At 44.1% G+C, this 16639-nt stretch overlaps 1 protein-coding gene across 2 annotated transcripts; it reads right to left on the bottom strand.

Moving 5' to 3' along the window:
* Positions 1 to 381: 381 nt before the first annotated feature.
* Positions 382 to 13675, bottom strand: eif5 (eukaryotic translation initiation factor 5). Of its 2 annotated transcripts, none has more exons than XM_063223050.1 (12): positions 13566 to 13675; positions 13081 to 13324; positions 11732 to 12011; positions 11338 to 11419; positions 10763 to 10935; positions 7759 to 7870; positions 6383 to 6504; positions 5642 to 5803; positions 4199 to 4360; positions 2250 to 2414; positions 1837 to 1977; positions 382 to 946 (listed from the first exon to the last, which is right to left on the bottom strand). In XM_063223050.1, exons 3-12 carry the CDS (start codon positions 11801 to 11803, stop codon positions 851 to 853), a joined length of 1287 nt encoding a protein of 428 aa, XP_063079120.1. In that variant the 5' UTR covers positions 11804 to 12011; positions 13081 to 13324; positions 13566 to 13675; the 3' UTR covers positions 382 to 850. The 2 variants fall into 2 exon arrangements, with proteins under 2 accessions (XP_063079120.1, XP_063079121.1); XM_063223051.1 differs by having other exon boundaries at positions 13118 to 13324.
* Between the last annotated feature and the right edge of the window lie 2964 nt (positions 13676 to 16639).

Below are 16639 nucleotides of genomic sequence, written 5' to 3'. Positions count from 1 at the left end.
CATAATTGAATGACTGATGGTGCACAAACTGCTAGTACAAACCGACACACACATTTCGTTTGAATACTCCCATGCAAGCACAAGCAATTTCAGTGGTTTATGGGGACGGCCATCAATCCCGAGCTTGGCCCACATCCTGGTTTATTCAGCAGATCGACACCGCAAGTCTAAGAACACTGTAGCCATTATGCACTGCTACTATAATTGGTCTTGGCCTACATTTCTCTCCCACCCCCATTCAAGGCCCATGCCCCCACTTCAAACACAGCTAGACAGCTAGTGTTCAAAAATATACCAACACGTGTGTAAAGGACAGTCAAAGAACAAATATATTTCATCACTTATTATATTCAGTAATAAATATGAAATGACATGAAAACATTTTACACTTAATGTCAAACATTCTTTAATAGTTCAAAAGTAACACAAGAGAAGAAAAAAAAAATACATGTGCATTTAGTGCTCTAGTTTTTCTAGCATTTTCACACCTACGAATTGAACAGCAAAGAACAGCTCAAGTCAATCTGTAGGGCAAGGGATTGAGGGATGAGGATTGAAGAAGTAGATTTGGGTCGGGATTGAGGATGAGGTTTTTTTTGGGGGGGGGGGGGTAAAGAGGGGCTGATGCGGAAAAAAGGAAGCCTTTTCGCAGAAGCACTACATCATGATTGCAACAAGGAGCAGCTAGTGAGCGAGACAAATCAAAAGGCATGCGTCTGGTCTTCTCCTTGACATGGCAGAAGCGTCAGAGAGCATCTTTAGAGGCATCTTTTGTTTTGTTTTGTTTGTTTGTCAACCTTTTTTTTTTTTTTTCTCCCAAATTCCTATTTCATTCCTGGTGTTGGTCTGCTTAAATGGCATCAATGTCAAGGTCGTCGTCCTCCTCCTCCTGCTTCTTCGGTGTCACAGTCTCTTTAAACTCACGAGCAGAGGAGGAATACACAACCTGCAGATAACAGAATGGCGTGTCAATACTTGCTTCAGTGGCATACAAAATCCTCAACAAAACACTATTTCTGGCTACCAAACATGCACCCTGACTGAGACACCAAAGAGCAAGACTTGTTTGGCAGGGCAGTCAGAGTGTAGCAAGGACGATTGTGTTCGACACCCCTGCCAGATGACAGAGGCAAAACCCAAAGTGAACTTACGAAGGTTTTAAGATTATCAGCCGCATTGAACTGTAGGCATCAGCATACTGCATTTTCCCTTTTAGTCAGGCAGGGGGGGACGGGACGGACACGCCTGATACCTTCAGCTGTTTGTGTGTGTGTGTGTGTCTAGATGCTTACATGTAGAAAAGCTCCACATCAGTGTTCGAACGTAGTCTGCTACATAGCTGTTAAAGCTAATCAGAGAGCTGAGTTATAACTCCTCATATGTGAAGCTCAAATGCATGTTTATAAGACCATAGATCACACACACTCCTGTATTGACCTAGGTCAACAAGTAGCGTAACCCACCACAGCTTCAGGTGTGTCGATGTCGTCCCGGATCCCTGCCTCCCCGCCACTAATAGTTCTAGTTTGTATTGATTTCCTCAGTAATAGTCAAACACCTCTGCATTCAAAGCAGTTTGGGTTTCGTCCAAGTGATGAGTGATTTATTCATAACACATTTACACTGCTGTGTGGCAGCTCCCAATTATGACACTTGAGCAGACTGTAGGCTCTTCATGACTTTTTATTTGGGCATAATCAAATCATAATTTAATCAAAGGCACAGTCCAAGCCACGAGACGGCACCCATGATGGGAGTCTGGAACTGAATTTAAAAATATGAATAATAAAACATGGGAAAAAGATATATTTTCCATGTCTGTATACAAGTGTTTACCTCCACATTGTCCTCCTCATCTTCCTCCTCCTCCTCGCTGCCCTCGCTCTCCTCCTCAGCCTCCTTCAGCCAGTTGACAAAGGGCTCTGCCTTGGCGTGGATCTCCTTCGCCACCTCCTTGGGGACGTATTTCTTGGAGACCTGCAGAAAGAGGAGAGACAACACATCGTTTTCATGACATCCTCACACCTAACCCATCTTCCGACGCCTTTGCTCAGGCAAGCTTCAATTAGGCTTCACATCAGCGGTCAAACGTAGTCTACTACATAGCTAGAGCTAATCAGAGAGCTTTGAAGAATTCATCACTTGTGAAGCAAAAGAAGGTGGAGAAACCAAAACGGGTACACATACACACGGACGGAGACACACACCAACAGGGACACCCATGGACTGACACACGGACGGACACACACCTTTTCGGCCCATGCGAGGATGACGTCCTCCTCCAGCAGGTCAGCGTCGTAGAAGTCCTTGAGGATGATGGCCACGCGCGGCAGCAGGTGGCTCTGATGCAGCTTCACCACACACTCAAAGCCACCGAGCAGCCACTTCTGGGCCTTCTTGTCATTGTGGCAGAACTGTGGTGGACAACCGGTGGGACACAAACAAGGCACATTACATCAATGATTTGGCCCATTGGCTCTTTTCGTCTGTCCTCACATCACAAGTTCAGTTTTGAAGCAAAAAGCAGGCACGTGCGACTACTGGCTTTCACGCACTCAAAGCCACCCACTTCTGCGCCATCTTGTCACTGGGCATGTTGACACGTTTTTTTAATTCCAAATAAATAATTCAGAATTTAATAATTCTTGTCGATTTTACATCGCATTTTTAATTAAATCCGAATTGTGAAGTGTGTACATGATGCTTTCAAAGCGGAATTAAGCTTTATTCGGAATTGAATTGAGTTAAATCTGAATTAAATGTCTCATATAAACAAGGCCATTAGGGCAGAACTAATGGGCAGATCAGATGGTTGGCAGCAAAAACAAGCCATGACATGCACCTCAATGACTTGCCCCATCAGACTTTTTTTGTCCAGAGGTCACAATACATGCTTTATAAGCAACCTGTCTTTTGTTGAAACTGTGGTTGTCGGTGTCTATGGTCTATAATGGCACTCTTTCTTTTTAAAGGACCATCATCCTGTCTAAGGACCAAAAGTGGAAATTAGCATTATTATATATCGTGAATATATTGCATTTTTAAATGCCGTCCCTGTAAATTTACTTTCCAACTTTCCAGTTTCACTTTAATGCAAACCAGGTATACTTAATTTGGGTTTTTCGCGTACAAACATTTTGATGTGAGGGGCAAGATGCTAAGCAGCCAGTCACATGAGGCCATTTTTTTTGTCTGACAGCCATTTCCAACAATCAGAGGTTGAACAAAGCGCAGCCAGGGTCACGCAGGAAGGGATTGTTTACAAACGGTAAACCCAGGTATATATCTGTCTTTCAGTGATGCCTGCCTCGAGTGCCTGGAAGGTGCCAGATGCAGTTTTTGTGATAAAGGCCTGTTGCTTAGACAAATACAGTTAAAGGATTCTGAAAGTCCAAACTAACAAACGGAAGGAGGGAGGAATGAATGAATGGACGTCAGAGTAGCCAGCCACCCCTGCCAGACATGCAGTCAATGCTTGAGTCATCTGCCTGTTTATTTTTAGCAGGTCAGGCAGGCAGCTGAGGGGCAAAAAATAAGTTGTGCGGATATTAATGAGCGAGCAGACAGCACTGGAGCTCTCAACATGCTCTGTTCACCCTTCAAAGGAATAGAAGACTGTATTCACTGTTACAACAGGAGCGCCACAGATTGAAGGCCAGTTGGGAAAAAAAACCTAATGTATGTTCATTAGTGTATGTGCACGTTTTTTAAAAGACTTCTAAGGCCTTCAATGACCACAGCCTGAATAAATGGGAATATTCATATTCATATGCACACACGGACGGACGGACACGTCTGATACCTTCAGCTGTTTGTGTGTGAGTCTAGATGCTTACATGTAGAAAAGCTCCACATCAGTGTTCGAACGTAGTCTGCTACATAGCTCTTAAAGCTTATCAGAGAGCTGAGTTATAACTCCTCATATGTGAAGCTCAAATGCATGTTTATAACACCATAGATCTCACACTCCTGTATTGACCTAGGTCAACAAGTAGCGTAACCCACCACAGCTTCAGGTGCGTCGATGTCGTCCCGGTTCCCCGCCTCCCCGCCACTAGTAGTTCTAGTTTGTATTGATTTCCTCAGTAATAGTCAAACACCTCTGCATTCAATGCAGTTTGGGTTTCGTCCTAACCATTCTACTGAGACTGCCCTAGCCATGTTTATGGGGGGGGGGGGGGAGATGGGGTGAACTTACACGGAGGAAGTGACGCTTGTACTTCTTGATCTGGTCCCGGATGTTCTCGTCGAAGAGCAGCTCGCTGAGGATGAGGGGCCCCATGGCCTTGACGTCCAGCCGCTCCGCCTCCGCCAACACCTCCTTATCCGCACAGTCGATCGCACCCTCCTCCTTCTTTTGCTGCACACCACACACACAGACAGACACACACACAGACAGACACACACACAGACAGACACACACACAGAGGACACTTGACACAGTTGTATTTTGTTCAGGCAGAACATAGTAGAGAATAGAGAAACCAAATACCAAAAAAAGGCATACCCCCCACTTAATCAACTAGTACTACACATCATAAGAAGAAAAGGATCAGCACTGTCAATCGCTGCACACCACCACACAGTCCATCCCATGGTAACTGTGTCCTCTTGATCTAAGTTCACATGCCCAGTGCATTCCATACATAAGGAGAGCGGTCATAGGCTGGGCCCAAGGCCAATTTAAAACACACCATCTGCACCCTAGTTATCGCTGGCTGCTTCTGATTAGTTTGAGCCCTTCACCTTCAGAAGTCTGACTTTACGCTGTTTACTTGTTAGTGCCAGGAAGGCCAGAACACAATTTTTAGACATAAAAATGACAGTGATGAGTGAATGAGTAATTTATTCATAACACATTTACACTGCTGTGTGGCAGCTCACAATTACGACACTTAAAATAAGGAGCCGCATTTATAGCGCCTCGCTACAAACTAGACGCCTGATACCTTCAGCTGTTAGTGTGTGTGTGTCTAGATGCTTACATGTAGAAAAGCTCCACATCAGTGTTCGAACATAGTCTGCTACATAGCTCTTAAAGCTAATCAGAGAGCTGAGTTATAACTCCTCATATGTGAAGCTCAAATGCATGTTTATAGCACCATAGATCACACACACTCCTGTATTGACCCAGGTCAACAAGAAGCGTAACCCACCACAGCTTCAGGTGCGTCTATGTCGTCCCGGTTCCCTGCCTCCCCACCACTAGTAGTTCTAGTTTGTATTGATTTCCTCAGTAATAGTCAAACACCTCTGCATTCAAAGCAGTTTGGGTTTCGTCCAAGTGATGAGTGATTTATTCATAACACATTTACACTGCTGTGTGGCAGCTCCCAATTATGACACTTGAGCAGACTGTAGGCTCTTCATGACTTTATATTTGATTAAATTATGATTTGATTATGCCCAAAGGCACAGTCCAAGCCACGAGACGGCACCCATGATGGGAGTCTGGAACTGAATTTAAAAAACAAAAACACAAGACCCAAAAATTGCATTTTTTAAGATAAGTTCCCACAATTTCAACAATTCTTGTGGAATACAATACTGAACAGTTCAAAAAGTAGTTTAATATTGAAAATTTCCCAACCCCTTCTGAACCCTCAACGCCAACCTCTTGCCTCCTCAGGCCACTACTCACCTTGACAAAGTTGTAGAAAATGTTGACCCTCTCCTCCAGGGGCTTCTCCAGGTCTTCGCTGAGGGTCAGGCCCTTGGCGTGGTCACTGATCTCCTCCATGCGCCTCCTCTGTGCCTCCTCCGTGGTCTCCTCACCCCAGTCCTCATCGTCATCGTCCCCATCCTGCTCAGTGACAGGGAGAGAAGAGGAGAGGAGGGAGAGGGGAAGAGGGAGACAGGGAGAGAGGGAGAGACGAAGACAGCGCCAAAGAGGACAATAAGAGCGTGACAGGAAAGGAAAGAGAGAGAAAGAGATTGAAAGGTGGATGGAGTGTTACCGAGAGGAAGAGTGTAAAAGAGTGGGAAGAAGAGAGTGTAAAAGAGTGACAGGAAGGAGACCAAGAGGAAGAAAGATACAAGGGGAGAGAGAGCGAGAATGTGATGGGAAGAGAGTGACAAGAGGAGAGCGAGCCAGAGGGTGAAAAGAGGCGCAATGAGAAAAGATGCCCATCAACTACAAACTAGACGGCTGATACCTTCAGCTGTTTGTGTGTGTGTGTGTCTAGATGCTTACATGTAGAAAAGAGTCAATATTTTCTCTTGCTTCACATCAGTGTTCGAACGTAGTTTGCTACATAGCTCTTAAAGCTTATCAGAGAGCTGAGTTATAACTCCTCACATGTGAAGCTCAAATGCATGTTTATAGCACCATAGATCACACACACTCCTGTATTGACCTAGGTCAACAAGTAACGTAACCCACCACAGCTTCAGGTGCGTCGATGTCGTCCCGGTTCCCTGCCTCCCCGCCACTAGAGCCGTTCTCCTTGTCCTTCTTGCGGTTCTTTTTTTCCTTCTCCTTTTTCACAGACCCGCTCTCATTCTCTGCAGGACGGGAACATTTGAAAGGAACAAATTCATTACATTACAACTGTCTGAAGCTGTTATCCAAAGCAACTCCGGTGCCTTGCTCAAGGGCACCTAAGCCATGGAGTGAGTTAGGAAGTGGAAAGGTGGGATTCCAACCTGAAACCCTCGGATCTAAAGCCTATCTCTGTAACCATTAGGCCACGGATGACCATGTAAGGGAGGGGTTACCTATGACCTGCATTTGGTGTATATAATCTTCATCGATCGTGAATAAAATAAGCAGCCACATTTATAGCACCTCGCTACAAACTAGACGCCTTCAGCTGTTTGTGTGTGTGTGTGTGTGTGTGTCTAGATGCTTACATGTAGAAAAGCTCCACATCAGTGTTCGAACATAGTCTGCTACATAGCTCTTAAAGCTAATCAGAGAGCTGAGTTATAACTCCTCATATGTGAAGCTCAAATGCATGTTTATAACACCATAGATCACACACACTCCTGTATTGACCTAGGTCAACAAGTAGCGTAACCCACCACAGCTTCAGGTGCGTCGATGTCGACCCTTTTTTCTTTTATTAACATGCCTTATGTTTGCATCATTCCTTTTGTTACTAACAGTGTTTATGGACACATTGTATATCTAATTTTAATTTCTTTGCTGCTCGAAAACATCTAGCCTGCCTATTTTTGGACACCAGGTGGAAATTAGCATTTGTGCTATAATCTGGCGCATTTACATATATGTTTTGTATGTATATGTTCATTAATGTGCAATGTCCTGAAAAGTAAAGTAAGTAAAGTACAACTCAAAAGTAAAATGCTTGTGTTGAAAATGCAGCTCATCAGCATCCATGCCATTTTATCAAGTACCTAACTAAATGCACTACTCCCCCCTTAACAGTTATCACAGCAAAGAGTGTCACTTCTCCATCTGTCCGTGAATTGCGTAATAATTTGACAGACAACAGTGCTTGTTCCAAAGTCAGTCCTGGAGTTGAATTCTTGTGTCATTAAGCACGACAATATTAATCAAGAATGGCAGTTGCCCTAAATCAAAAGCAGTGGTTACTGGGTTGGTTTGTCACTAGCAATGCGAATAGCAGCTGGAGTCATGAGGAAAAAGACTGGAAAAAAAGCCCTGACTTCAAAAAGCCATTTCACACTATATACTTATAGATGCAATTCACATGTTGCCTGATGTCTCATGACTGCTTTCAAGCTCCATGCTCAAGAGCATACAGGCACCGTGTCCCTCAACCAAACGCTCACCTGGTGGATTTTTAAGAATGAAAGTGCACAGCTTGTGTCTGGTGTCCAGCATGCCACGGTAGCCACAGGCCTTGCACGAGTTCCCAATGGTTTGCTTCTTAGGATTGATGTGCTGAAAAGGGAGAAAGGAAGAGCGACCGAGAGAGAGAGAGCGAGAGAGAAGAGATGGAGATTTAAAGGCCATTACAACATCGCACAAACAAATTCCGGACATAAGGCCCAAAACATAGTCATATTGAAAAACACCAATGTCAAATATAATGACAATTTTAATTTACAAAATATCCCCCACCTACTCTTAAGACATTAACAAAAAGCACCGAGAGGGGGGGCTACCAGAGACACTTCGAGTGCACCGCTCCATTCAGGAAGAGTGCCAGGCTGTATTGTCATACAGAGCCCCTCACACCAACAAGACAATTCCCAGCACTACTGGATAATCAGAACCGCCAACATAACTCATCTTCACAACAGAACTGCCTACTCTGTATTGGCATTTGTTTTTTAAATTGATTTTTTTTTTTAAGTCATATACTTTCTCAACACGTGCATTGTAATCATTAGACCACGGATGACCATGTAAGGGAGAGGTTACCTATGACCTGCATTTGGTGTATATAATCATCAATAGTGACTAGATTGTAGCGAAGCGCTATAAATGCGGCTGCTTATTTTAGACGCCCGATACCTTCAGCTGTGTGCGTGTGTGTGTGTGTGTGTCTAGATGCTTACATGTAGAAAAGCTCCACATCAGTGTTCGAACGTAGTCTGCTACATAGCTCTTAAAGCTAATCAGAGAGCTGAGTTATAACTCATCACATGTGAAGCTCAAATGCATGTTTATAGCACCATAGATCACACACACTCCTGTATTGACCTAGGTCAACAAGTAGCGTAACCCACCACAGCTTCAGGTGCGTCGATGTCGTCCCGGTTCCCTGCCACTAGTAGTTCTAGTTTGTATTGATTTCCTCAGTAATAGTCAAACACCTCTGCATTCAATGCAGTTTGGTTTTCGTCCTAACCATTCTATTGAGACTGCCCTGGCCATGTTTATGAAAATGAACAAATGCCATCTAGACAAAAATGGTTGTGTTGGTGCTGTGTTTTTGGACTTTGACACTGTCAATCATAAAGTTTTACAATCAAAACTTAGTCGTTTTAATTTTTTGGCTAAATCTAACTATAACTTGGTTTCAGTCATACTTGTCAAACAGAGAACAATGTACAGTTGTGGACGATTCTAGGTCCAACTTCATAAACTGCCCAGTCCTTACAGTTTGTAAAATGCATTTTATTTTTCATTTAAAAAAATGTGTGTAATACTTGAAGGTTTTCTTAGGACCATCAAGCTGTCCAAGGACTAAAGATGGAACGTAACCTTATGGCCATAATCTTGTATAGTTTGCATTTTTCTCAAAATGTTATTCCCAATCAATGAGCACCCAAAAAACATATTTCAACATAGGGGCTGGTGTGGTCCTGACAATTACAGAGAAAGATGGTGCTGCCGTCATCAGCACAACTCTTCGATGATATGCTGAGCTGTGATTGGTAAAAGTACAAAAGGCAACCAAATGGGGTACCTAAGTCTCCACCCCTTCCGGGCAGCTCATGGAGCCTAGAAAGTTAAAAAAAAAAAAAAATGACTGGGCTCTAAAGGACAGATCAAACCTATTTTCCAAATTCACCTCACCTTCCCCCCTAGATCACAAATATTCCACATACACACTCCCATTCAAAATTGGCAAGCACAAACACTTTCCTAAAAATGAGCTTGTTCGTAGGCAAGTTTTGGGGCGTCTTAGAGCCTCAACAAAAAATGACGGATGTGGTTTGGTGGGTGACGGTGAGCAAATGTGACGCAATATTTTCCAAAACACCGTCTGTCAAACTACCTCAAACTGATCCTGTTACTGAACAGTAACCCATTGGGTTATGCTGCCGGTGCTGCAGACAGGCATGGTGAGGTGGGGTTTTTGGGTGCCATAGTGATGAGGCCACATAGCTGCTATTCAGCACTGTGAATAATACATGACTGGGACCTCCTGAATCAGCACGCCTCACATTTTACAGGTCCTCCTCTCCTTTCCCCTCACTGCACCACACACACGCCTGATGCAGCTTTGTTGCGCCATCTTTCCCTGCAGAGTAGTGTGTGCGTGTACATATCAGTGATGAGCAAACGCATAGGGGATCTATAGGGCCAGCAGCATCACATCAACACCAAGGAGGGCCATTATACAAATAAAAAAGACTAAAATATGGCAGGGGAGGAGGTGGGAAGCAGGAGAAGGGGGGGGGGAAACAACCCATCTGCAGTGCAGAGGCTTCTCTGGTTAATGTTACTGCCAGAACGAAGACAGGGGCAGCACTGCAAGTCGCAAACACAAAACGGCAGTACTCCACATTCCAGAACTCCCTGTACGTGCTTAAATTCTAACCCTCTTCTCACAAAAATCATTGGCACAAACCATTCAGGGGAGAACTAGGGGGGAAAAATGGACAACTAGTAACACATCCACCTATGCAGCAGCAACCCTTTTCCCCAAATTGAAACATGTAAATTTAATACAACAAATAGCTAGCAGCCACAGAGGGGGAAAGGCATCCAGGTTGGACACACAAGAGCCACCTCATAATGGCAGCCTTTATTTGCTGAGTCCCCGGCCCACCATCTCTAGTAACAAAGCTGACCTCATTGGAACCACCTCACTCAGCACAAACTAGCCCCCCACCCCCCTCCCACCACACACAGAGTTCAGCCACTTGTTTTACACCACTGGGCCCACTGCAAGCTGCTGCTAACTGTTTGTGTCTGTGACACATTTTGTGCTGCTCTAGTGGGAGGGCAAAGAAACGTCAAGAGAAGAGAGTAGAAACAAAGCTTATGTGTGTTGGATCAGTTAATCAGAACCAAGTCTACTAGCGCTACAACTAGAAAATCTGACATTACAGATGAAGCAACTACGCGCAACAAAATACACTTGTGTGCAACATTTACCAGGTCTGTTTCGGGGTTATCACACTCTGGACACAACACAAATTTCCGGATGAATCCATCCAACATGTCTTGCAGCTTGTTCGCCTCATGGGAGCCATTGACAATGTAACGGTCATTCTTGGAATCAAACTGGGTCTGAGCGCCCAACTCACAACCAAAAAACTTGGTGGGATCTACAAAACAAGAGAAAGACTCAAGATTTAGTTGCATGGCTTTTTGACTGTCAAAAGATAGGATTCAGGGTAATCAACAGTTAAGATAAACAGCGGAAACAAAATGACAAGTTCTCTCTGAGATAACTGATGTGTTATAAAGCTCATACAAAACATGACATAATAACAATGACGAATATCAATGACAAAAACTAAGAGGTTCAGTTCCTGAAAATGTTAGGTCTGCATCCAACTCTTGTTTATCGCGTGTGGCTTCACATCAGCGTTCAAACGAAGTCTACTACATAGCTCTGAAAGCTTATCAGAGAGCTTTGAATAACTCATCATATATGAAGCCAAAGGGGAGAGAGCAATTACAACAAACAAAACCACAGAAACACACAACCCAACTAACATACTTACACGTTGGTGGCCTGTTCAAAGCCTTGGCGACATCAGTCATGTTGACTATGACGGTCTTTATCCCGTTACCCTTGCCTTCCACCTGCGCATTAAGAACACATCACAGTTAGTGCTTTTTGGAGGACATTATGAAAAAGTGAAGCATCAAAAGTATTGTGGGAGATTTCTGGTGCCATTTGCCACAAACAAGGTCAACTTTCAGACCGTATTTACAGTTCGCAGAAAAGGGGGAAAAGTAGTGACTGTCAACATTCCCTTGTGGTTCAATTATAGTTCCGATTCTGATGTCATTTGTTGCCAAGGTTAAATCAGTGGAAACAAGAGTCAGCCATGGCCGAACCCAACTGAACATTCCAGAAATAGGTCTGCCTCCAAGGGCTTTCACCATACCCACCTTAGCGATCAGACGGGGCATCTTGTAGCGGTAGAACTGGTCTGACACGCTGCGGTTGACGTTGACCGACATCTTGGCCTATCGTTGGTACTATCAGCAGGACGAAAAGATCTTGAATTGGCAATTCTTGGTATTGTCTGCCTGGTGAGGGGGGGATGACATAAACGACTGCAAGAGTACTCGGTCTCTGACATGAAAAAGGTGTTGCCACTGAGGCTCCAGGCTCGCTGGTTGTGGACTAAGTTCCCTCCACACAGGTTCCGACAGCTGCACAACAGCTCTGACAGGAGAAAGGTGAACAGGAGAGAGGAGAGAGAAGGGGGGAAAGGGGGCAAGAGCAAGACAAATCAGTTAATGTTTGGTTAGGACAGATAACACTTCACTGAACTAACATAGACGCCATGCTCAAGGGCAACCAATCCTGCCACTGCCAAAAAAAACATGTCTAGTTATCTAATGGAAACACCTGGCTTATGGCTGGGTGTACACGGTTGGTGTACATCCAGTAGTTCTAATACACCATTATAGAAAGAAGATGGTGCCTAAACGGGCGCTGCGATGCGAATGACGTGCTGCCTACATTTCAATGTCGTTGAGCCATCAAGGCAGACAAACAGATAGGCTGACGTGTCCAAAAAGAATTTAAAAAATATGGGCTTCTCTTCAGTACAATTCAGGTTCCTTTCTGTGACGAAAAGTATCTAACTATGTGAACACACAATATCGTGTAGAGCTCGACTAATTTACCAGCGACGTCGCACGTGTAGGCCTCGACACTGACGCAATGAGAACATTCGTAGCATTTCCGTACCATAAACATATCCAGGGGAAAGGCATTACATACTGCGAAGACCTGTGATATTTCCTACATACTCGGTAATATTTGGCTACTTGGGTACTCCTACACAAGGCTACTGGTGACCAACTTCGCCTGTTAACGTTACCTTCTCACAGCACCATGTAGCGTCACCACGTTGTGAACAGTTTAAAATAGCTCTTTGAACATGTGCCAGCGTGCTTAAAGCGAATTGTCACCTGAAAACAATTAAGACCGAAGAAGAGCTGATTCAAGTATGAGTGGGTTATGAGGCACACGTTGCCAGAACCAGGTGGAGCAAACTGCTGCAGAGTGCGTCACAGTATTCAGATATCGCTACTAGCTAGTCAGCTACACACTCGTTGCGAAGTCCGAGCAGGCCGCCATTTTGATTCCACAGAAATTACTTTGCTAGCTGTGTGGCGTTCTGCGTTAGCTAGTGCTACGTGCAAATTGCGCTAGCAAGCTACCATTACATCACGCATGTTTAAATATTACAGAAATGTGACTACGTGCCATTAATGATATGTACCTTTCCCATCCGTGGCTCCTGTCGTCCGGGTACTCACCGTTTTCGTAAAACAAAGACATAAACACACTGCTGGTCGCCCAGAGACGCAATGAAGTAGTTTTTTGGGGTAATGGACAGTTTCGGATGCAGTTGTGACGATACACCACCGCGTAGCTAACGTTACGCCAGGATTTGGGGGCTAAACCTTGCAGTGGTTCGCAGAAAATCCGTAGTGAATGCCTGGGCACTTTAGAAAGCAGGTAATCTGAAGAGAAAACAAAAACACAGCATTAATATCACCTGGCAACGATATCAGGCTTGATGTCTATATTGGCTAACTAGCCACTCTACTAGCTAACCTTACGTGACCGAAACTACATTCATCCAGGGTTCATTCGTAATTTATCGATCAGATTGAAAAAAGCAAGACCACCCGTTATGTCTATATTACTTGACTCTGAATTTCTCTTTGATTAGAACTTATTTTTTTTAAATGTCAAACTCACCTCTAGCAGCAAGCTGGCTACCTCTTCAGGCAACGTGTATGCTATGCTACAATGAGCTGTATCGACGTGTGAAGTGAATCTTAACTTGCCCCTCATCTCACTCCGCCCATCGATACAGGTTTCGTCGACAGTGGAGCGATTTCATTCGTCAATTCGTTTGCCAATTTTACAGGACCAGTGCGTTTTTAGACCACTCTTCAAAAACTTTACCAGTCCTTTATGAATCATTCACAATTTTAGAATGGTTGGGTTTGCAAAAACTGCAAAATAGGCTACTACAAGCAAATTTTCTTTACACAAACATTACTCCATCAATAATTAATTTGGCATAGGGCCTGCTTTATTAACCCACATGACTTCGCATATCTAATAGACAGAATTGCTCTGTTGTGTCAATCTCACATAGGCCTAATTAAATGTAGTTAGCCTATGACTATGCCCACAATCCAGAGATTCCACCACAACAAGGCCCCTGTTCTTCTCTAGGCCCAAACATTTCCAAAGGATTTTCCTCACAAAGTAGGCCCTACTGTAGGCACATTGACGCGAACAGGTGACTGTAGGTCAATAGCTTAGCTCTCAATGACTGAATAGGCCATTTTGACAGGGTCCCCCCCCCCCCCCCCTTCAGAATGCAGGCCATGTTTTGTGGCCGCTTTCCATAAATACATGCAGCCCAGTGCCAAAGCATGGTGTGCACGCACGCACACGCACACGCACACACACACACACACACACACACACACACACACACACACACACACACACACACACAGAGAGAGAGAGAGAGAGAGAGAGGGAAAGCTCTAGACCTGTTTTTTGTCAGCCTATCAAACAATGGGGTTACTGGCAGAGCTTACAGCACATAAAGTGGCCTGACTGTTTGGAATGTTAGGGCAAACAGAGGCTGTGGTTGTGGATTACCTCGGGGATTATGTGTGGTGGTGGGCTTAATGTTGACTGTAGATCATTTTCTCCTGTGATTCGACCAACCATGTTCCTCATGAACCACGCCATTCCATGTGGAGACACCAGACAATGCAGAGACACTGTACACAGGCTGTGACTAAAGTATGTCTGTGGTGGGCCTATATTATTGGTAGCCTACATGCCAGTGATAAAACATCTGTGTGAGATTGGGGAACATTACAGATTTCGTCCAGCAACAGCTGCTAACATCTGCTAACACCTTTTTGATTTCAGATCTTGCCATCTGCAAGCCACTCTTCCACTATACAGGCCTACTGATATTCAACATTTCAATATTTTCGGTGAGGGCTTTTTTTTAAGAAGAATAAGCAAAACAAATAGAAAATCATTTTCTGAAAAAGGGACATCGGAAAAGTGAGCAACAAGCTGCCTCATCACAGCTGTTGTCAGTGCCGTTGAGTGTTGCTGCTCACAGCATTTTTCTACACGTGCTCCTGATCAATCAACCTTTGTAGTGAACTTGGCATTCAACCTTTGACCTCACGGCAAGAATAGATTACCAAACCAGCCTGTAGAATCATACGAATATGTTGGCAGTTTTGGAGGTCGGGGAACTCTGTAATCAACTGATTATTACAATAAATGATTTCCAATGAAAATTCCATTCCGTTCCTCTCCTTAGGGGATTGGTGCCTTTATTTAGGGAACGCAAATGGAGAAGAAAGAAGGCAGGGGGGGGGGAGGGGGGGTCCATCTTATCTGAAGGACATACTTATGTACAGGGAAGAGAACTACTCCTCCAACACAAACTGTCTGGTTTTGCCACCTGCTCGCTCTAAGCAATCCCAGTCAAGACTGTTCTCTGGCGCTGTTCCTCAGTGGCAGAACGATCTCCCAGAGGCAGGCATCTCTCTTTCAACCTTCAAGTACCAAGTAAAGATTCCTCTCTTTCGTGACTATCTACTGCACTAATGCTTGAGCTACCCGAGTCCCGGGGCAGACTCTATGGCACTCTGTATCTGCTAGTAATAGTAAGCCAGTAGATTGTGAACTGTGTTTTTTATTTCTATGTGTCAATAGGCCTACTACTACCACTAAAGTAGAATGTCATACTAGGGAAATGAAAAATGGTCACTACAAATTACTTACTTTATTCTTTTTTTTCACAATGCTATTATTACTGTCAGATTGTCACAATAGGACTTTTTGGAAATGCCAACAAATACCTCTTTTTAATATATGTTCTCTACATGTCTTCTGTGGTCAGACAGAACTGTCCATACCTAAAGTATGTCTACATGGGAAAGTAAGAAACCTAATTTCAAATTCTTTGTATGACCAGTGCATGTAAAGAAACAGACAATGAAACCGACTAATATTGGCTATGATTATGTTCTCGATTGTAAGTCACTTTGGTTAAAAACGTCTGCGAAATGTAATGTAATGTGTGTGTGTGTGTGTGTGTGTGTGTGTGCGTGCGTGCGTGCGTGCGTGCGTGCGTGCGTGCGTGCGTGCGTGCGTGCGTGCGTGTGTGTGTGTGGGTGTGTTTGTGTTTGTGCTCAACATGAGTGTGTTCGTACTGTATGTGTGTGTATGTGTGTATAGGCACGAACCTCATGCCCCCCCCCCCAACCCCTGCTTATTAAACCACTGAGGGGCACTTTGACTACGTCATGGCAATGTTTTATTCATCTTAGGATGTCTGATGACAGTAAAATTGCTGACCCCAACCTGTCAGCACGCCAGTTTGACATCAGCTGCTGCAAGTGTCCAAGTCTCCCCTAGAGGGCAGCACAGTTACATCATTTCATATTGACTGAATTCACCCTGACCTTATGCAACATGGCCAGCTTATGGTATACACTACAGTATGATGTAAGTCATTATTTGTAAGACACTATGTTGATCCATTGGTCAGCTGGACACAGTTGTGCTTTTTAGAGTGTTTGAGGGCTTTCCAACTTCTCTTCAAGAAATATCTGAAGTGGTAGCATTTCTCTTCTCTCTTTTCTCATTTATCTTTTCTTCTTTTAATGTCAATTGCATTAAATATTGCTTCCTTTTAGCGATCTTGGCAAAAATATCTGGAGAACACACCATCGGCTGTGATGGTCATTCATTCTCAACACAAAGAATATATTATT

This window comes from Engraulis encrasicolus, chromosome 18 (assembly GCF_034702125.1).
Source record: "Engraulis encrasicolus isolate BLACKSEA-1 chromosome 18, IST_EnEncr_1.0, whole genome shotgun sequence".
Lineage (NCBI taxonomy): Eukaryota > Metazoa > Chordata > Actinopteri > Clupeiformes > Engraulidae > Engraulis > Engraulis encrasicolus.
This window is presented reverse-complemented; position numbering and strand designations above follow the sequence as displayed.